General features: G+C 35.4%; 1 protein-coding gene across 1 annotated transcript in view; it reads right to left on the reverse strand.

The window, feature by feature from the left end:
* Nucleotides 1-23,706, reverse strand: part of C17H8orf88 (chromosome 17 C8orf88 homolog) — a 58,086-nt gene that overhangs the window by 28,828 nt on the left and 5,552 nt on the right. The window contains exons 2-4 of the mRNA XM_061172060.1: nucleotides 22,404-22,502; nucleotides 20,207-20,280; nucleotides 1,666-1,738 (exon numbers count right to left, since the gene is read on the reverse strand). Coding sequence (XP_061028043.1) covers nucleotides 1,666-1,738; nucleotides 20,207-20,280; nucleotides 22,404-22,476 — 220 coding nt within the window. The 5' untranslated portion in view covers nucleotides 22,477-22,502. The remainder of the gene's footprint in view (nucleotides 1-1,665; nucleotides 1,739-20,206; nucleotides 20,281-22,403; nucleotides 22,503-23,706) is intronic.

A 23,706-nucleotide genomic window follows, 5' to 3' on the forward strand; every position in this document is an offset into this window, starting at 1 on the left:
CAACTGAATGTCCATTAACTGAGAAATAAATAAACAAAATGTGGCTTATCCATACAATGGAATATTATTCATCCATAAAAAGGAATGAAGTACTGATACATGCTACACATGGATGAACTTTGAATACCTTATGGTAAATAAAAGAAGTCACAAACAAAAGGTCACATATTTTATAATTCTATTAAATGAGATGTCCAGAATAAGTAAATCCATAAAGACAAAAACAGATTAGTGTTTGCTGGTGGCTGGGGAGAGGACTGAATGAGGGAGTACTGCTTAATGGGTATGAGGTTTCTTTGGGGTAATAAAAATGTTCTGGAATTAGATAGTGGTGATGGTTGCGTGATATTGTACATTTATAATGGTTTAAATGATGAGTTTTACTTCAATCAAAAAGAAGAAAAAAGAAACCTGAGAATTGCAAGGGGAATATCCCCAGATAACAGTAAAAGTCCATTCCAGGAAAACAGCTTCACAGCAGTACTGAAGAGTAATTAATCCATACTGGAACAGGATAATGGAGGATTCTAAAAGGAAAGTCTCCTTCAGGGGAAAAAATGCCAACTGATATATATATGACCATAAGGAAAATATATATAAGTGTGGCAGAGTTGTTGGAGCAACTGATGCGCAAAGTTAACAACAGTTGCATAGAAAAACAAGGCAAACGTTAACTCCAGGAAAAAAGATGGATGGTATGAAATGGAGATATGCACCTCTCAGCCAAGCAACTGTATTTATATAGTCATATAATATAAAGAGTGATGATGCTCTAAATGAAATTTAAGTAACTACGTGATGGGGAGGGGGTAGATAGAAGGGTTGAAAAAGTGAGGGGACTGATGTGGAAGACATAAGTTCTCATTTTCCAAAAGAGGCTTTCAAAATATAATATAAAAAATGAGAAATATGGAAACAATTTAAATATTTTCTTTAGAATATGGAGTTAAATACTAGAAGAAAATGCTAATAGAGTATTTTTATAACTTGTAACTTTTAAATTACATACATAGATTGGTTGATAAAAATTTGGAAACTAAATTAATAAATAATCTTTATTAAAAAGTAGCTGGTGTGGGAAAGACTATTTGTTCTTCCCAAGAGCAATTCTTCCTTTCTGCTTCAGCAATAGAATTAGCTGGCTGGAAAGCTAAAGATTACATTTTCCAGTCTGCTTTGTACAGCATGACTAAGTTCTGGCCAATGAGAAATTAAATAGCAGTTATATATGCAACTTCTGGGTCATACTTTTTAGAACTTTCTTCCTCCTTACTTCCTTCTTGATGGCTAGAGAGGGGACATGATGGCTGGAGCAGAGGCATTCATCTTGTGCAATAAGATAGAAGCCATGTATTAAGGATGGTAAAGCCATAGGACAGTATAATATAGGGGCTGGTAGCAACTTCACAGACCAGAATGAGTACACCAGCTCAAAATTTTACATGATACAGAAGATACAGAAATAAACTTCTATCTTGTTTCAGTCACTGTTATTGTGGTCTCACCTTTAGAGCAGTCAAACCTATAACCAAATATAGACAGAAATCAACCAAAAGAATATAATAAAATTTCTTATGTACCTAAGGTTTGCAGCTAAGCAAATGTTAACTTTACATGAATGCTAAGACTCTCTTATGAAAGTTGGGAATTATGGTAAAAATTTACCTTTTTTAACTGGAGACTGATGTTGTTGTTCATTAAGACCTTGAGAAAAGGCTTGCATTCCATTCGTCTTACACTATTGAAAGAAGAAAATACACTTTTTATCTAAGGTTTTAAAATTTTATCTAACACTTTGTTTTTTTAATCCATTTTGAGTTTATTTTTGTGTATGGTGTTAGGGAGTGTTCCAATTTCACTCTTTTACATGTTGCTGTCCAGTTTTCCCAGCACCACTTATTGAAGAGACTGTCTTTTCTCCATTGTATAGACTTGCCTCCTTTGTCATAGATTAGGTGACCATAGGTGCGTGGATTTATATCTGGACTTTCTATCCTGTTCCATTGATCTATATTTCTGTTTTTGTGCCAGTAGCATACTGTTTTGATTCTTGTAGCTTTGTAGTATAGTCTGAAGTCAGAGCGCCTGATTCCTCCATCTCCATTTTTCTTTCTCAAGATTGCTTTGGCTATTCGGGGTCTTTTGTGTTTCCATATAAATTGTGTGTGTTAATTAATTTGATTGTGGTAATCATATCACAATGTGTACGTATATTATATCATCAGGTTGCATAACTTTAAAAAAAAATCATGTTGTACAACCTAAATATATTCAATTTGTATTTGTCAATCATAATAAAGCTAAAAAAAGTAAATTTACTTTGTCATGCCTGCACATATTAACAACTGAAAATGTAGACTATTTCAAATCTTTCATAGAATGTAAGAAAGTACACCTACTAAAATTTTATAAGGTGATTATGTCTTATCTCATTTACCTGTCATAATCTTACAAGGAAATAAGGCAAGTGTTATGATCACCATGTTACAGGCAAGGGAAATCAAGACAAAAAGTGTTTAGTAACAAATCCAAAAGTACATAGATAAGAGGTAGTCGAGCTAGCTTTTGAAACTCAGGGCTACTGCATATAGTTATGAAGAATGTGGATCTAAAGGGGTATCATTCACAGCACAGATGTGGCAGATATCCTAGCAGGTGTCAGCAAAGTATCTTATTCTAACAAAATCTGTATTTTTATATAATTTTTTGTTCTTCTTCTAATTCCTGTAAAGGCACCAAATGGATAGCAGTGGCCCTATTAAACCCACTCATTTAACAAACACAGAGTGCCTACTACATGACTGGCACTGTGCTTTGTATTGGGAATACAAAGATGAACATGACATTCCAGTATATGTTTCTGGAGGGATCACAAACTAAAAGGTAGACAGAAAAATAAAACACTAAATCACAATAAAACTTGAGAAGTTCTATAATAAAGATATGCAGAAGGTGCAATGGAAGGAAGGGGTATCAAATTTGACTTAGAAATTTCAGGAAACACTTTACATAGGAAGTGATGCTTAAACAACACTAATAGGATTAATAGGAGTTAGGCTGGCTGACCGGTGAAAAATGAATGTTTATGGAAGAAAAGCAGCCTTGAGCTGCAAAACATGGGATAATATGGCTAGTTTAGGAAATGAAAAATGTTGACTAGGCTTGAGTAAAGCAAAATAAACACCAGGTTTTTTTTTTTTTTTTTTTCAAGTCAAGGTTCTTTGCAATTTGTGGTGAAATACCCAATCTGCATACCCAGATATGCTATTTAGCCTTTTCATTTTTATAGCAAAAATGTCCCCAGACCCTGTCACTTATCTTAAACAAATGTACACCACTGAGATAAGGAAGGAGAACAGGAAGAGACAAATTCATATCAACATCCATTCCTAGGATGAAAATTTAAAGAGTAAGATTTATAAACACTCTCAAAAGACAAAATGTAAACAGGAAAAATACTGTAACTTATAAAGAACTAATTTCTGTAGTATAAAGGAGCTCCTAGGAAACAATGGGGAAAAAAGCCTATAAAAAAGAATGGTGCATTTAATATTGTCCCAGAGGTCTCTGAGACTGGCACATATATGCAATGGAATATTACTCAGCCATAAAAAGGAATGAAATTGGGTCATTTGTAGAGATGTGGACAGACCTAGAGACTGACATACAGAGTGAAGTAAGTCAGAAAGAGAAAATCTAGAAAAATGGTACAGATGAACCTGTTTCTAAGGCAGAAATAGAGACACAGTCGTAGAGAACAAACGTATGGACACCAAGGGGGGAAGGAGGAGGTGGGATGAATTGGGAGATTGGGATTGACATATATATATATACTAATACATATAAAATAGATAACTAATGAGAACCTGATGTATAGCACAGGGAACTCCACTTCACTCGCTATAAAGCAGAAACTAACACAACATTGTAAAACAACTATACCCCAATAAAAAAAAAAATTTTAATTAAAAAATAAAAATAAATTAATAAATAAATAAAAAGAATGGGTAAAGGCCATGAATTGGTAATACAGATGAAAGGAAATTCATATTACTCTTAAACAGATCAAAGATGGCCACAAATTCTTCACATTCTTTTATCTCCTCCCCTTGAACCTGAGCAAGCTCTGTGACTGCTCAGACCAATCTAATATGACAGGGCCCCCAGGCCTTAGTCTTGAAACCCAGACGTGGTGCTGTAAAGAGCCCAAGCCATTTGGTGAGGTCATTTGTAGGTGCCCCTTCCAGTCTACAGGGGCAGCTAAACTCTAAACCAACAGCCAGCATCAACTACTTGCCATGTGAGTGAGCCATCTGGCCATCCACTCCAGTCAAGACTTTAAAGCACACCAGACCTAGATGTTATCTGATTGCAACCACATCTTTGAGAAATGGCCACCTAAGACCAGTCAGCCCACAGACCCATGAAAGATAATAAATTGTTGTTAAGCCAAATTTTTCAAGTGTTTTTTTATGAGGTAATAATTTAAAAAAAAACAGATTAAAAGAAGTTGTTCAGGCAGAAGAAAGATAATACCAGTAATAAACATGGATTTACACAAAGAAATTAAGAGTGCTGGAGAGGGTCTGGGCAACATGGCAGAAGAGAAAGACGTGGAGATCACCTTCCTCCCAACAGATACATCAGAAATACATCTACACGTGGAAATGCTCCTATAGAACACCCACTGAACGTTAGCAGAAGACGTCAGACCTCCCAAAAGGCAAGAAACTCCCTATGTACCTGGGTAGGGCAAAAGAAAAAAGAAACAACAGAGACAAAAGAATAGGGACAGGACCTGCACCAGTGGGAGGGAGCTGTGAAGGAGGAAAGGTTTCCACACACCAGGAAGCCCCTTCGCGGGCGGAGACTGCGGGTGGCAGAGGGGGGAAGCTTCGGAGCCACGGAGGAGAGCGCAGCCACAAGGGTGCGGAGGGCAAAGCGGACAGATTCCCGCACAGAGGATCGGTGCCGAGCAGCACTCACCACTCCGAGAGGCTTGTCTGCTCACCTGCCGGGGCGGGCGGGGGCTGGGAGCTGAGGCTCGGGCTTCGGTCGGATCGCAGGGAGAGGACTGGGGTTGGCGGCGTGAACACAGCCTGAAGGGGTTAGCGCACCACAACTAGCCGGGAGGGAGTCCGGGAAAAGGTCTGGAGCTGCCGAACAGGCAAGAGACTTTGTCTTGCCTCTTTGTTTCCTGGTGCGCGAGGAGAGGGGATTCAGAGCGCCACCTAAACGAGCTCCAGAGACAGGCGCGAGCCGCAGCTATCAGCGCGGACCCCAGAGACGGGCATGAGAAGCTAAGGCTGCTGCTGCCGCCACCAAGAAGCCTGTGTGTGAGCACAGGTCACTATCCACACCGCCCCTCCTGGGAGCCTGTGTAGCCCGCCACTGCCAGGGTCCTGTGATCCAGGGACAACTTCCCCCGGCCTGAGTGAGCCACAGCCCCCGAAGCAGCTGCTCCTTTAACCCTGTCCTGTGTGAGTGAAGAACAGACGCCCTCAGGCGACCTACACACAGAGGCGGGTCCAAATCCAAAGCTGAACCCCGAGAGCTGTACAAACAAAGAAGAGAAAGGGAACAACAGCCTCAGAAGCAGCGGATTAAAGCTCCACAAAAAACTTGATGTACCTGCATCTGATGAATACCTGAATAGACAACGAATCATCCCAAATTTAGGAGGTGGACTTTGGGAGCAGGATATATTATTTTTTTCCCCTTTTCCTCTTTTTGTGAGTGTATATGTGTATGCTTCTGTGTGAGATTTTGTCTATATAGCTTTGCATTCACTATTTGTCCTAGGGTTTGTTCCAACTGTTTTTGTTTTTTTTTTTTACTTAAAAAATTTTTTCTTGCTTAATAAATTTTTTCTTAATAATTATTTTCTTATTTTTTATTTTAAAAAATTAAAAACTTTTTTAATAAATTTTTTATTTTAAAAAATTAAAAAAAATTTTTTCTTAATAAATTTTATCTTAATTTTTTTCTTATATTCTATTTTTTTTATTTTTTTTTTTTTTTATTTTTTTTTTTTTATTTTTTTAAACATCTTTATTGAAGTATAATTGCTTTACAATGGTGTGCTAGCTTCTGCTTTACAACAAAGTGAATCAGTTACACATATACATATGTTGCCATATCTCTTCCCTCTTGCATCTCCCTCCCTCCCACCCTCCCTATCCCACCCCTCTAGGTGGTCACAAAGCACCGAGCTGATCTCTCTGTGCTATGCGGCTGCTTCCCACTAGCTATCTATTTTACATTTGGTAGTGTATATATGTCCATGCCACGCTCACTCTTCGTCACATCTTACCCCTCCCCCTCCCCATATCCTCAAGTCCATTCTCTAGTAGGTCTGTGTCTTTATTCCCGTCTTGCCACTAGGTTCTTCATACCTTTTTTTTTTTTCCCCTTAGATTCCATATATATGTGTTAGCATACTGTATTTTTCTCTTTCTGACTTACTTCACTCTGTATGACAGACTCTAACTCCATCCACCTCACTACAAATAACTCCATTTCATTTCTTTTTATGGCTGAGTAATATTCCATTGTATATATGTGCCACATCTTCTTTATCCATTCATCCGATGATGGACACTTAGGTTGCTTCCATGTCCTGGCTATTGTAAATAGAGCTGCAATGAACATTTTGGCACATGACGCTTTTTGAATTATGATTTTCTCAGGGTATATGCCCAGTAGTGGGACTGCTGGGTCGTATGGTAGTTCTATTGTTAGTTTTTTAAGGAACTTCCATACTGTTCTCCATAGTGGCTGTATCAATTTACATTCCCACCAACAGTGCAAGAGTGTTCCCTTTTCTCCACACCCTCTCCAGCATTTATTGTTTCTAGATTTTTTGATGATGGCCATTCTGACCTGTGTGAGATGATATCTCATTGTACTTTTGATTTGCATTTCTCTAATGATTAATCATGTTGAGCATTCTTTCATGTGTCTGTTGGCAATCTGTATATCTTCTTTGGAGAAATGTCTATTTAGGTCTTCTGCCCATTTTTGGATTGGGTTGTTTGCTTTTTTATTATTGAGCTGCATGAGCTGCTTGTAAATCTTGGAGATTAGTCTTTGTCAGTTGTTTCATTTGTAAATATTTTCTCCCATTCTGACGGTTGTCTTTTGGTCTTGTTTATAGTTTCCTTTGCTGTGCAAAAGCTTTTAAGTTTCATTAGGTCCCATTTGTTTATTTGTGTTTTTATTTCCATTTCTCTAGGAGCTGGGTTAAAAAGGACCTTGCTGTGATTTATGTCATAGAGTGTTCTGCCTATGTTTTCCTCTAAGAGTTTGATAGTGTCTGGCCTTACACTTAGGGCTGTAATCCATTTTGAGTTTATTTTCGTGTATGGTGTCAGGGAGTGTTCTAATTTCATACTTTTACATATACCTGTCTAGTTTTCCCAGCACCACTTATTGAAGAGGCTGTCTTTTCTCCACTGTATATGCTTGCCTGCTTTATCAAAGATAAGGTGACCATATGTGCGTGGGTTTATCTCTGGGCTTTCTATCCTGTTCCATTGATCTATGTTTCTGTTTTTGTGCCCGTACCAAACTGTCTTGATTACTGTAGCTTTGTAACGTAGTCTGAAGTCAGGGAGCCTGATTCCTCCAGCTCCATTTTTCGTTCTCAAGATTGTTTTGGCTATACAGGGTCTTTTGTGTTTCCATACAAATTGTGAAATCTTTTGTTCTACTTCTGTGAAAAATGCCAGTGGTAGTTTGATAGGGATTGCATTGAATCTGTAGATTGCTTTGGGTAGTACAGTCATTTTCACAATGTTGATTCTTCCAATCCAAGAACATGGTATATCTCTCCATCTATTTGTATCATCTTAAATTTCTTTCATCAGTGTCTTATAATTTTCTGCATACAGGTCTTTTGTCTCCTTAGGTAGGTTTATTCCTAGATATTTTATTCTTTTTGTTGCAATGGTAAACGGGAGTGTTTTCTTAATTTCACTTTCAGATTTTTCATCATTGGTGTATAGGAATGCAAGAGATTTCTGAGCATTAATTTTGTATCCTGCTACTTTACCAAATTCATTGATTAGCTCTAGTAGTTTTCTGGTAGTACCTTTAGGATTCTCTATGTATAATATCATGTCATCTGCAAACTGTGACAGCTTAACTTCTTCTTTTCCGATTTGGATTCCTTTTATTCCTTTTTCTTCTCTGATTGCTGTGGCTAACACTTCCAAAACTATGTTGAATAATAGTGGTGAGAGTGGGCAACCTTGTCTTGTTCCTGATCTTAGTGGAAATGGTTTCAGTTTTTCACCATTGAGGACAATGTTGGCTGTGGGTTTGTCATATATGGCCTTTATTATGTTGAGGAAAGTTCCCTCTATGCCTACTTTCTGCAGGGCTTTTATCATAAATGGGTGTTGAATTTTGTCGAAAGCTTTCTCTGCATCTATTGAGATGATCATATGGTTTTTCTACTTCAGTTTGTTAATATGGTGTATAACGTTGATTGATTTGCGTATATTGAAGAATCCTTGCATTCCTGGAATAAACCCCACTTGATCATGGTGTATAATCCTTTTAATGTGCTGTTGGATTCTGTTTGCTAGTATTTTGTTTAGGATTTTTGCATCTATGTTCATCAGTGATATTGGCCTGTAGTTTTCTTTCTTTGTGACATCTTTGTCTGGTTTTGGTATCAGGGTGATGGTGGCCTCGTAGAATGAGTTTGGGAGTGTTCCTTCCTCTGCAATATTTTAAAAGAGTTTGAGAAGGATAGGTGTTAGCTCTTCTCTAAATGTTTGATAGAATTCGCCTGTGAAGCCATCTGGTCCTGGGCTTTTGTTCGTTGCAAGATTTTTAATCACAGTTTCAATTTCAGTGCTTGTGATTGGTCTGTTCATATTTTCTATTTCTTCCTGGTTCAGTCTCGGCAGGTTGTGCATTTCTAAGAATCTGTCCGTTTCTTCCAGGTTGTCCATTTTATTGGCATAGAGTTGCTTGTAGTAATCTCTCATGATCGTTTGTATTTCTGCAGTGTCAGTGGTTACTTCTCCGTTTTCATTTCTAATTCTATTGATTTGAGTCTTCTCCCTTATTTTCTTGATGAGTCTGGCTAATGGCTTATCAATTTTGTTTATCTTCTCAAAGAACCAGCTTTTAGTTTTATTGATCTTCGCTATTGTCTCCTTCATTTCTTTTCCATTTATTTCTGATCTGATCTTTATGATTTCTTTCCTTCTGCTAGCTTTGGGTTTTTTTTGTTCTTCTTTCTCTAATTGCTTTAGGTGCAAGGTTAGGTTGTTTATTCGAGATGTTTCCTGTTTCTTGATGTGGGCTTGTATTGCTACAAACCTCCCTCTTAGCACTGCTTCTGCTGCATCCCATAGGTTTTGGGTTGTCGTGTCTCCATTGTCATTTGTTTCTAGGTATTTTTTGATTTCCCCTTTGATTTCTTCAGTGATCACTTCGTTATTAAGTAGTGTATTGTGTAGCCTCCATGTGTTTGTATTTTTTACAGATATTTTCCTGTAATTGATATCTAGTCTCATAGCATTGTGGTCAGAAAAGATACTTGATACGATTTCAATTTTCTTAAATTTACCAAGGCTTGATTTGTGACCCAAGATATGATCTATCCTGGAGAATGTTCCACGAGCACTTGAGAAAAATGTGTATTCTGTTGTTTCTGGGTGGAATGTCCTATAAATGTCAATTAAGTCCATCTTGTTTAATGGATCATTTAAAGCTTGTGTTTCCTTATTTATTTTCATTTTGGAGGATCTCTCCATTGGTGAAAGTGGGGTGTTAAAGTCCCCTACTATGATTGTGTTGCTGTCGATTTCCTCTTTTATGGCTGTTACTATTTGCCTTATGTATTGAGGTGCTCCTATGTTGGGTGCATAAATATTTACAATTGTTATACCTTCCTCTTGGATCAATCCCTTGAACATTATATAGTGTCCTTCTTTGTCTCTTGTAATAGTCTTTATTTTAAAGTCTATTTTGTCTGATATGAGAATTTCTACTTCAGCTTTCTTTTGATTTCCATTTGCATGCAATATCTTTTTCCATCCACTCACTTTCAGTCTGTATGTGTCTCTAGGTCAGAAGTGGGTCTCTTGTAGACAGCATATATATGGGTCTTCTTTTTGTATCCATTCAGCCAGTCTGTGTCTTTTGGTGGGAGCATTTAATCCATTTACATTTAAGGTAATTATCGATATGTATGTTCCTATTCCCATTTTCTTAAATGTTTTGGGTTTGTTATTGTAGGTGTTTTCCTTCTCTTGTGTTTCTTGCCTAGAGAAGTTCCTTTAGCATTTGTTGTAAAGCTGGTTTGGTGGTGCTGAACTCTCTCAGCTTTTGCTTGTCTGTAAAGGTTTTAATTTCTCCATCAAATCTGAATGAGATCCTTGCTGGGTAGAGTAATCTTGGTTGTAGGTTTTTCTCCTTCACTTTAAGTATATCCTGCCACTCCCTTCTGGCTTTATATTCTATTTTTTAAAAATTAAAAAAAATTTTTTTCTTAATAAATTTTTTCTTAATTTTATTCTTATTTTTTATTTTAAAAACTAAAAATTTTTTGCTTAATAAATTTTTTTCTTAATAATTTTTTTCTTATTTTTTATTTTAAAAAATTAAAAAAATTTATTTTAAAACATTAAAATAATTTTTTCTTAATAATTTTTTCTTATTTTTCATTATAATACCTTTATTTTATTTTATCTTATTTTATTTTGTTTTATTTTATTTTAACCTCTTTCTTTCTTTCTTTCTATTTTTTCTCCCTTTTATTCTGAGCCGTGTGGATAAAAGGCTCTTGGTGCTCCAGCCAGGCATCGGGGCTGTGCCTCTGAGGTGGGAGAGCCAACTTCAGGACACTGGTCCACAAGAGACCTCCCAGCACCACGTAATACCAAATGGCAAAAATCTCTCAGAGATCTCCATCTCAACACCAAGACCCAGCTTCACTCAACGACCAGCAAGCTACAGTGCTGGACACCCTATGCCAAACAACTAGCAAGACAGGAACATAGTCCCATCCATTAGCAAAGAGGCTGCCTAAAATCATAATAAGGTCACAGACACCTCAAAACAGACCACCAGACGTGGACGTGCCTACCAGAAAGACAAGATCCAGCCTCATCCACCAGAACACAGGCACTAGTCCCCTCCACCAGGAAGCCTACACAACCCACTGAACCAACCTTAGCCACTGGGGACAGATACCAAAAACAACAGGAACTACGAACCTGCAGCCTGTGAAAAGGAGACCCCAAACACAGTAAGATAAGCAAAATGAGAAGACAGAAAAACACACAACAGATGAAGGAGCAAGGTAAAAACACACCAGACCTAACAAATGAAGAGGAAATATGCAGTATAACTGAAAAAGTATTCAGAATAATGAGAGTAAACATGATCTAAAATCTTGGAAATAGAGTAGACAAAATGCAAGAAACATTTAACAAAGACGTATTAGAACTAAAGAGGAACCAAGCAACGATGAAAAACACAATAAATGAAATTAAAAATACTCTAGACGGGATCAATAGCAGAATAACTGAGGCAGAAGAACGGGTAAGTGACCTGGAAGATAAAATGGTGGAAATAACTACTGCAGAGCAGAATAAAGAAAAAAGAATGGAAAGAACTGAGGACAGTCTCAGAGACCTCTGGGACAACATTAAACGCACCAACATTCAAATTATTGGGGTCCCAGAAGAAGAGAAAAAGAAAGGGACTGAGAAAATATTTGAAGAGATTATAGTTGGAAACTTCCCTGATATGGGAAAGGAAATAGTTAATCAAGTCCTGGAAGCACAGAGAGTCCCATACAGGATAAATCCAAGGAGAAACACGCCAAGACACATATTAATCAAACTATCAAAAATTAAATATAAAGAAAACATATTAAAAGCAGCAAGGGAAAAACAACAAATAACACACAAGGGAATCCCCATAAGGTTAACAGTTGATCTTTCAGCAGAAACTCTGCAAGACAGAAGGGAGTGGCAGAACATATTTAAAGTGAAGAAGGAGAAAAACCTACAACCAAGATTACTCTACCTAGCAAGCATCTCATTCAGATTTGAAGGAGAAATTAAAACCTTTACAGACAAGTAAAAGCTGAGAGAGTTCAGCACCACCAAACCAGCTTTACAACAAATGCTAAAGGAACTTCTCTAGGCAAGAATCACAAACACAAGAAGAGCAAAACACCTACAATAACAAACCCAAAACATTTAAGAAAATGGGAATAGGAACATACATATCGATAATTACCTTAAATGTAAATGGATTAAATGCTCCCACCAAAAGACACAGACTGGTTGAATGGATACAAAAACAAGTCCCGTATATATGCTGTCTACAAGAGACCCACTTCAGACCTAGGGACACATACAGACTGCAAGTGAGGGGATGGAAAAAGATATTCCATGCAAATGGAAATCAAAAGAAACCTGGAGTAGCAATTCTCATATCAGACAAAATAGACTTTAAAATAAAGACTATTACAAGATACAAAGAAGGACACTACATAATGATCAAGGGATTGATCCAAGAAGACGATATAACAATTGTAAATATTTATGCACGCAACATAGGAGCACCTCAATACATAAGGGAAATACTAACAGCCATAGAAGGGGAAATCAAGAGCAACACAATCATAGTAGGGGACTTTAACACCCCACTTTCACCAATGGAGAGATCCTCCAAAATGAAAATAAATAAGGAAACACAAGCTTTAAATGATCCATTAAACAAGATGGACTTAATTGATATTTATATGACATTCCACCCAGAAACAACAGAATACACATTTTTCTCAAGTGCTCATGGAACATTCTCCAGGATAGATCATATCTTGGGTCACAAATCAAGCCTTGGTAAATTTAAGAAAATTGAAATCGTATCAAGTATCTTTTCTGACCACAACGCTATGAGACTAGATATCAATTACAGGAAAAGATCTGTAAAAAATACAAACACATGGAGGCTACACAATACACTACTTAATAACGAAGTGATCACTGAAGAAATCAAAGGGGAAATCAAAAAATACCTAGAAACAAATGACAATGGAGACACGACAACCCAAAACCTATGGGATGCAGCAGAAGCAGTGCTAAGAGGGAGGTTTGTAGCAATACAAGCCCACATCAAGAAACAGGAAACATCTCGAATAAACAACCTAACCTTGCACCTAAAGCAATTAGAGAAAGAAGAACAAAAAAACCCCAAAGCTAGCAGAAGGAAAGAAATCATAAAGATCAGATCAGAAATAAATGAAAAAGAAATGAAGGAGACAATAGCGAAGATCAATAAAACTAAAAGCTGGTTCTTTGAGAAGATAAACAAAATTGATAAGCCATTAGCCAGACTCATCAAGAAAAAAAGGGAGAAGACTCAAATCAATAGAATTAGAAATGAAAACGGAGAAGTAACCACTGACACTGCAGAAATACAAACGATCATGAGAGATTACTACAAGCAACTCTATGCCAATAAAATGGACAACCTGGAAGAAACGGACAGATTCTTAGAAATGCACAACCTGCCGAGACTGAACCAGGAAGAAATAGAAAATATGAACAGACCAATCACAAGCACTGAAATTGAAACTGTGATTAAAAATCTTGCAACGAACAAAAGCCCAGGACCAGATGGCTTCACAGGCGAATTCTACCAAACATTTAGAGAAGAGCTAACACCTATCCTTCTCAAACTCTTCCAAAATATTGCAGAGGGAGGAACACTCTCTAACTCATGCTACGAGGCCACCATCACCCTGATACCAAAACCAGACAAAGATGTCACAAAGAAAGAAAACTACAGGCCAATATCACTGATGAACATAGATGCAAAAATCCTCAACAAAATACTAGCAAACAGAACCCAACAGCACATAAAAAGGATCATACACCATGATCAAGTGGGGTTTATTTCAGGAATGCAAGGATTCTTCAATATACGCAAATCAATCAACGTTATACACCATATTAACAAACTGAAGTAGAAAAACCATATGATCATCTCAATAGATGCAGAGAAAGCTTTCGACAAAATTCAAAACCCATTTATGATAAAAGCCCTGCAGAAAGTAGGCATAGAGGGAACTTTCCTCAACATAATAAAGGCCATATATGACAAACCCACAGCCAACATTGTCCTCAATGGTGAAAAACTGAAACCATTTCCACTAAGATCAGGAACAAGACAAGGTTGCCCACTCTCACCACTGTTATTCAACATAGTTTTGGAAGTGTTAGCCACAGCAATCAGAGAAGAAAAAGAAATAAAAGGAATCCAAATCAGAAAAGAAGAAGTAAAGCTGTCACTGTTTGCAGATGACATGATACTATACATAGAGAATCCCAAAGATGCTACCAGAAAACTACTAGAGCTAATCAATGAATTTGGTAAAGTAGCAGGATACAAAATTAATGCACAGAAATCTCTTGCATTCGTATACACTAATGATGAAAAATCTGCAAGTGAAATTAAGAAAACACACCCGTTTACCATTGCAACAAAAAGAATAAAATATCTAGGAATAAACCTACCTAAGGAGACAAAAGACCTGTATGCAGAAAATTATAAGACACTGATGAAAGAAATTTAAGATGATACAAATAGATGGAGAGATATACCATGTTCTTGGATTGGAAGAATCAACATTGTGAAAATGACTGTACTACCCAAAGCAATCTACAGATTCAATGCAATCCCTATCAAACTACCACTGGCATTTTTCACAGAACTAGAACAAAAAATTTCACAATTTGTATGGAAACACAAAAGACCCCGAATAGCCAAAACAATCTTGAGAACGAAAAATGGAGCTGGAGGAAACAGGCTCCCTGACTTCAGACTATACTACAAAGCTACAGTAATCAAGACAGTTTGGTACGGGCACAAAAACAGAAACATATATCAATGGAACAGGATAGAAAGCCCAGAGATAAACCCACGCACATATGGTCACCTTATCTTTGATAAAGGAGGCAAGCATATACAGTGGAGAAATGACAGCCTCTTCAATAAGTGGTGCTGGGAAAACTGGACAGGTACACGTAAAAGTATGAAAGTAGAACACTCCCTAACACCATACACAAAAATAAACTCAAAATGGATTAAAGACCTAAATGTAAGGCCAGACACTATCAAACTCTTAGAGGAAAACATAGGCAGAACACTCTATGACATAAATCACAGCAAGATCCGTTTTGACCCAGTTCCTAGAGAAATGGAAATAAAAACACAAATAAACAAATGGGACCTAATGAAACTTAAAAGCTTTTGCACAGCAAAGGAAACCATAAATAAGACCAAAAGACAACCCTCAGAATGGGAGAAAATATTTGCAAATGAAGCAACTGACAAAGGATTAATCTCCAAGATTTACAAGCAGTTCATGCAGCTCAATAACAAAAAAACAAACAACCCAATCCAAAAATGGACAGAGGACCTAAATAGACATTTCTCCAAAGAAGATATACAGATTGCCAAAAAACACATGAAAGAATGCTCAACATGATTAATCATTAGAGAAATGCAAATCAAAACTACAATGAGATATCATCTCACACCGGTCAGAATGGCCATCATCAAAAAATCTAGAAACAATAAATGCTGGAGAGGGTGTGGAGAAAAGGGAACCCTCTTGCACAGTTGCTGGGAATGTAAATTGATACAGCCACTATGGAGAACAGTATGGAAGTTCCTTAAAAAACTAAAAATAGAGCTACCATACGACCCAGCAATCCCACTACTGGGCATATACCCTGAGAAAACCATAATTCAAAAAGAGTCATGTACCAAACTGTTCATTGCAGCTCTATTTACAGTAGCCAGGACATGGAAGCAACCTACGTGTCCATCATCGGATGAATGGATAAAGAAGATGTGGCACATATATACAATGGAATATTACTCAGCCATAAAAAGAAATGAAATGGAGTTATTTGTAGTGAGGTGGATGGAGTTAGAGTCTGTCATACAGAGTGAAGTAAGTCAGAAAGAGAAAAACAAATACAGTATGCTAACACATATATATGGGATCTAAGGGGAAAAAAAAAAAAGGTCATGAAGAACCTAGTGGCAAGACGGGAATAAAGACACAGACCTACTAGAGAATGGACTTGAGGTTATGGGGAGGGGGAAGGGTAAGATGTGACAAAGAGAGAGAGTGGCATGGACATATATACACTACCAAACGTAAAATAGATAGCTAGTGGGAAGCAACCGCATAGCACAGGGAGATCAGCTCTGTGCTTTGTGACCACCTAGAGGTGTGGGATAGGGAGGGCAGGAGGGAGGGAGATGCAAGAGGGAAGAGATATGGGAACATATGTATATGTATAACTGATTCACTTTGTTATAAAACAGAAACTAACACACCATTGTAAAGCAATTATACTCCAATAAAGATGTTAAAAAAAATGTGCTGGAAATGGAATAAATGAAGGTAAAATAAAATTCATTCTTTTATTTTAAAAAATTATTTTTAAAGATAATATACAAAAGCAAAAATAGTAGCAATGTACTGTGTATTTATAGCACAAGCTAAAGTAAAATTATGACAATAGAGCAAGAATGGGACGGAATACACTACAAAAAGGCTCTGAGATCTAAGAAGTGAGTTTAGCAAGGTCAATATACAAAAATCAACAGTATTTCTATATCGTAGTATCCAAGATGTGGAATTTGAAATTTACAAAAAATACCACTTAACAGTAGTATCAAAAAATACAAAATGCTTATAAATTTGACAAAAGATGTTCAAGACCCCTATGCTGAAAAAAGCAAAGCACAGAGAGAAATGTCATGTTTATGGATCAAAGACTTAAAATTAAGATGTTAATTCTTTTCAAATTAATTTTTAAACTCAATCAAAATTCCAATAGGCTTTTTTGTAGAAATTGACAGCCTCATTTAAAACTTATATGGAAATGCAGAGGACCCAGAGTAACAAATTTGAAAAAGAATAAAGTTAATGAACTTTCATTACTTGATTTCAAGACTTATCAGAAAGCTACAGCAGTCTGTAAAGTGTGATGTTGACCAAGAGATAGACATATAGGGAATCTAGTATATAGCATGATGACTATAGTTGACAATACTATATTGTACATTGAAAGCTGCTAAGAGGGTAAATCTTAATGTTCTCACTATAACAAAACAACAACAACAAAATAGTGATTACGTGAAATGAAGGATATGTTAACTGAACTCATTGTGGTAAACATTTTACAACATATACATATATCAAATCATCACATTCTATACCCTAAACTTATACATTATATGTCAATTATATCTCAATAAAGCTGGAAAAAAACAGACATATAAATCAGTAGAACACAATAGAGTTTAGAAATAAATTCACACATGTATGATACAGTGATTTCAACAAACTCGTGTGATTCAGTGATAAAAAGACAAACAACTCAAATATTAGAAACATGCAAAAGATTTGAACAGACACTTCACCAAAAAGAAAAAAGAAAAATACATATGGTAAATAAACTCATGATAAAATGCTCAATCTCATTAATCATTAGGAAAATGCAAATATAAAATACGATGAGATACAACTACTCACACACTAAAATGGTTAAAAATGAAGACTGACTATACCAAGTGTTGGCAAGGATGTGAAGCAACTGGTACCTCACACACCACTAGTGGGAATGTAAAATGGTACAACCACTTTGGAAAACATTTTGGCAGTTTCTAAACCAACTTAACATATGATCCATCAATTCCACTCCTGGGTATTGTGTGTATGTCCACACAAAGACGTGAACACAATTATCCACAGCAGCATTATTCATAATATCCCCAAACTAGATACAATCCAATGTCCATCAACTGAGGAATAAATAAATTGTCCTATATTCACACAGCAGAATACTATTCCAAATTAAAAACAAACCAACTACTGCTATCTACAAGGACATGGAAGAATCTCAAAAACATTATGCTGAGCAAAAAAAAATCTAACACCAAAGAATATAGACTGTATGATTTCATTTATATGAAATTTTAGAGCAGCCAAAACTAATTTATAGTTAAAGAAAGCAGATCAGTAGATGCCTGGAGGAGGGAGCACTAGGATTAGTGGAAGTGGGGATGGTGAATGACTGTAAAGGAATAAAAGAGTACTTTTGGGGAAGATGAAACTACAGCTCTATAGCTTCATTGTGGGGTTAGTTACGTGAGGTATATATTTATCAAAACTCTTTGAACAAATGGGTTCATTTTTCTCTAGCTAAATTATACCTTAACAAAGTTGGTTTAAAAAAATACAGAGAGTTAGTAAAAAGTGTCCTTCATTATAAATTATGTGATATCTCTGACATAGGTTCTGGTCGCTTTTGCATTATAATTGAAGCAGCAGACAAAATTTTACACTTAGAAGTATATCTAATTAATTGACTTTTCTCTATAAAATTTACCATATTAATATACTCCTTTTTACTTATAAAGTTTCTAAAAGAAGGTCAAGGGTTCCAAAGGGAGGTATGAATATTATTATTGTATTAATTAGGGAAATGCTAACTACTGGAACAGATAAAACAAAACATTACAATGGCTTAAAAAATTAATATAAAGCAAGTGTAATTAAGATATAATGGTACTGACACAGAGATACACAAATAGATCAATGGAAAAGAATTAAGAGTCCAGAAACAGGCCCTATTCATCTGAAAACTTATACAATAAAGATGGCATAAATCTGTATGGAAAGAATAGATCATTCAATGAATTGTGCTTTACAACTGGTCTTCTATATTAAAAAAATAGATTTCTATCTATATCATACAAAAATTAATTTCAGATAGACTATACACTTAAATATTAAAGCAAAACTTTAAACCTTTTGGAAGAATATGTAGGAAAAATATACTTTGATCTTAGAGATGAGAAAACTTCATAAACAATGACACAAAGAGTGAAATCATAAAAAAATTTAAAATATGACTACATTAAAATTTTAAAGTTTGAAAAAAAAACACACAAAAAAAATAAACAATTCTCTCATAGACCAAGAGAAATGGGTACATGATATGAACTGATAATTCACAAAAGAGAAAAACCAAATGGCCAAATTAAACATAAGAAAAGATGCTGCATCCAAAGTAATAAAGAATTAAAAATTAAAACCGACAAGATACATTTCTCACCCATTAAACATGAAAAAAGAGTGAAAGTCTGACAATAACAAGGTAAGGATGTAGAAAAATCAGAGTACTTATGCATTGCTTGTACAAATCACTTTGGAGAGAAATTTGACAGTATATAGCAATTCTACTCCAGGTTTATACTACAGAGAACCTCTCAAACATGTATAAAACATAACATATAGATGGGTGTTTATTGTAGCATTTATTATAAAATATTTCTATTATAAAACAGAAACAAGTGTCATGCCCGTGACAAAAAATGGAACAAGAAATGTGGTAGCTTAATATATATATATATAAAGAGATTATTCTGTATCAGCACGTATTGAACTGCTTTACTCATTTTAATAGTTGCCTAGTATTCCATTTATAAATATATTTATGCTTGTCTATGCACAATGTATTTCTGGAAGTTTCTAGATAAGAAAGGGGTACAATGGTTACTTCTGATCAGAGGAAATAGGTGACTGGGGGATAGAGATTGGAGGGAAACTTCACTAAATGTCATTTTGTATATTTTGAATTTTTAAATTTGTGACTATTTTATTTAGTCAAAAAATTAAATTAGAAAATTTTAAATATAAACCTAAATGTGAAAAAATATAGCAAAATATGTGTAGGTAAAATATTATTTATATAAAATTGTAGAACAGTTAAAACAATTCTATTTGTTATAGCATAAGTACTAATACATTCACGAAAACAATAATAAATTGAGGATAGTTATCTTGGGGAAGTATAGGAAGGAAATGGGATAGTGCAGGGATATATAGGTTTTTAAAATTTTACCTGTAAGGTTTTTTTTTTAACATTTTCTAAAACAAATAAAACAAAATATTTAGATTTGAAAATGGTGACCAATGGGTATAATAAGTGTTTATTCTCTGTAATATATGCTTGAAATAGATCATAACTTTTAAAAAGTATATAAAGCACTTAGTATAGTACCTGGCACACAACAGCCATCTAACAAATGTTACTTTCCAGTCGTAATGCTTTATTTTATTATAACTTCTAAGACTTACTCTGCTAACTCCACTTTGTAAGTACTGGGTGTTGCATGGATATTCGTTTTGGAAGTTGAAATGGAATACTGTTCCTGTTAGGAGAGAAAAAAAAAACCGTTTTAAATATCTATTACTTCAATAAATGGTATAACACCACCTAAAAACCTTAAGTATCTAGGATATTCTAGGCACTGTTTTGAAATGTTTTCTGATAGTTCATTTACTCAACACAATGAAATGTCAACCACCATGTTAGGAGATGGGTTTATAAGCATGAAAAAAGCTCAGAGGTAAAATAGTTCATAGCTTATTTTTAAAAAAACAAGCTCATAAATAATGACTATAATAAAAATAAGTTATGTGACAGGTACAGAGAAGATACCAGGGAAAAAATTGCTTTAGGAAAAAATCTGAGACTTCGCCCTACACAACTGCTTCTTCAGTGCAGCAGAAGGATACAGCTTCAGCATTTCTATACTATGGTCCAGAAGATCCCTTAATTTCATTTTGTCTGTCCTAAGTCACAGCCATCTTCAAAGGAAACATTACCAAAGTAGAGACAATCTTCTTTGTAGGAACCAAAGATAGGAGAACAAATGGAGGACTGAGGAGCTGTGTCATTTCTATCTTTTCTGATTCATCTTTGTACCCAGTAAAAGAGCTATATTTTCCCTTTTCTAAGTAGTCAGTTATTCAGTTGAACACATGGACTAAACAGAATTTAAATAACTTTTATATTTTATGTATATATGTATAGACAAATATACATAAAATACATATACTAGTAATGAAAATAATAAAAAGGTCACTATTCCAATTTAGAAATTAAATACCAAGTATTTTAAGAATTTGTCCAAAAGTTTAGTTTTATGGGCAAAAGAAAATATTTTAGAAAATGTAGATTTCCTGAAAAATTAGATTTTATGTTCCAGCTCAAGCACAGCCTTAATCTGTAAGTGTTGCTTGGTACTAATATTTTTCAATTAGGTATATTTTTTAAAGGCTAATGCTCTCTCCAGAATGACTGCTCTACAGTGATCATAATCACAGGACACAATTTGTACTGAGAGTATCATTCTGAGTAGAAGCCAGGTGTTAACCATGAAAATGAGACATGAAAAAAAAAAAGATACACAAGTTGCTCTCAGGCAAAAAAATACACGAGTTCTTCCCACCTTTGTTGGTCTGGTAGACCATTAAGAATTTTCTTAATGTAAGTCAAAACCACAATGAGGTATCACCTCACACAGGTCAGAATGGCCATCATCAAAAAGTCTACAAATAATAATTGCTGGATAGGGTGTGGAGAAAAGGAATCCCTCCTACACTGTTGGTGGGAATGTAAATGGGTGCAGCCACTATGGAAAACAGTATGGAGGTTCCTTAAAAAACTAAAAATAGAGTTAACATATGATCCAGCAATCCCACTCCTGGGTATATATCCAGAAAAGACAAAATTTCTAATTCAAAAAGATACATGCATCCCAATGTTCATAGCAGCACTATTTACAATAGCCAAGATATGGAAACAACCCAAGTTCCCATCAACAGAAGATGTGATATATACACAATGGAGTATTAGCCATAAAAAAGCATGAAATAGTGCCATTTGCAGCAACATGAATGGACCTAGAGAATATTATACTTAGTGAAGTAAATCAGACACAGACAAATATTATATGATACCATTTACATGTGGAATCTAAAAAATAATACAAATGAATCTATTACAAAACAGACTCACAGACACAGAAAATAAACTTATGATTACCAAATGGAAAAGGGAGGAGCAGAGGGATAAATTAGGAGTATGGGATGAACAGATACAAACTACTATACACAAAATAGATAAGCAACAAAGATTTGCTGTAGAGCACAATTAACTATATTCAATATCTTATAATAACCTATAATGGAAATAATCTGAAGATATATATATATATATATATGTATATAACTGAATCATTACTTTGCACCTGAAACTAACACAATATTGTAAATCAACTATATTTCAATAAAAAAAAGAATCCTTCTCTTTGGTAATACTTCTAAATTCTTCAAACAGTGGAGATCATTGGTTTTCATTATTTTTTAAATATCCACCATTTATATATTTATTTATTTATGTATTTTATACATATATTATTTGGCCTTTCAAATACTAATTAGCCATTAACCAATTAATTTTTTTAAATGTGTACCCTAGATTACTCACCAGGGGGAGAAGTCAGATGACGAACAGGTCTTGCTGGTTGAAGTGGTTTACCAATCAATTTTTTGGTTTCCATTATCTCAAAGACCTTGAGGTTCCATACTTTAGGTGGGAAAAATACATTTTATCTTCTGGACAAGATAATCAAGTTGCTTTAACATATATACAAATAACCACGACATTCATTTGAAGATAACTATTTTATAAGTTAAGGTGGAAAACACAAAACAAAGCATTTAAAATAACATGCAACAACCATAGACCCCTTTACAGCATCTGTCACAATTGAATATTCCCTCTTTAAAACATTTTCCTCCCTTAACTCCCCTGACTCTTTTCTTTAAGTTTTGTTTCCTATTTCTTTGATTGTCCCTTCTAACTTCCTTAGCTGATTCCTACTTTTCTCCAATTAAATTTAGGGATTCGTCCAAATTTGGCTTTGGTCCTCTTAGCTACTCTCATCTATTCTTATGATTGCAACTACCTATCTGCATGATAAATATGCCCTAATTTACACATCTAGCAGCTACCTCTCTTTTAAATTCCAGTTTCATCTTTCTAATTGCCAAAAGATATTTCCATTTATATATTACTATAGGTACCTCAAATTCAACATATCCAAAATTGCAGCACTACTTACAATAGCCAAGACGTGGAAGCAACCTGAGCGTCCATCGACAGATGAACAGATAAAGAAGATGTGGTACATATATACAATGGAATATTACTCAGCCATAAAAAGAAATGAAATTGAGTTATTTGTAGTGAGGTGGACAGACCTAGAGTCTGTCATACAGAGTGAAGTAAGTCAGAAAGAGAAAAATACCATATGCTAACACATATATATGGAATCTAAAAAAAAGGTTCTGAAGAACCTAGGGGCAGGACAGGAATAAAGATGCAGACGTAGAGAATGGACTTGAAGACATGGGGAGGGGGAAGGGTAAGCTGGGACAAAGTGAGAGAGTGGCATTGACACATATACACTACCAAATGTAAAACAGATAGCTAGTGGGAAGCAGCCGCATAGCACAGGGAGATCAGCTCAGTGCTTTGTGTCCACCTAGAGGGGTGGGATAGGGAGGGTGGGTGGGAGATGCAAGAGGGAGGGGATACGGGGACATATGTATACGTATAGCTGATTCACTTTGTTATACAGCAGAAACTTACACAACAATGTAAAGCAATTATACTCCAATAAAGATGTTTAAAAAAAAAGACTACTTGGCACAAGGCAAGTGCTAAATAAATGCTATTATTATAAAAAAAAATCAAATTCCTTACTTTGACTCCAAAGATGTCCCTC

This window comes from Eubalaena glacialis, chromosome 17 (genome assembly GCF_028564815.1).
Source record: "Eubalaena glacialis isolate mEubGla1 chromosome 17, mEubGla1.1.hap2.+ XY, whole genome shotgun sequence".
In the NCBI taxonomy this organism is placed as follows: domain Eukaryota; kingdom Metazoa; phylum Chordata; class Mammalia; order Artiodactyla; family Balaenidae; genus Eubalaena; species Eubalaena glacialis.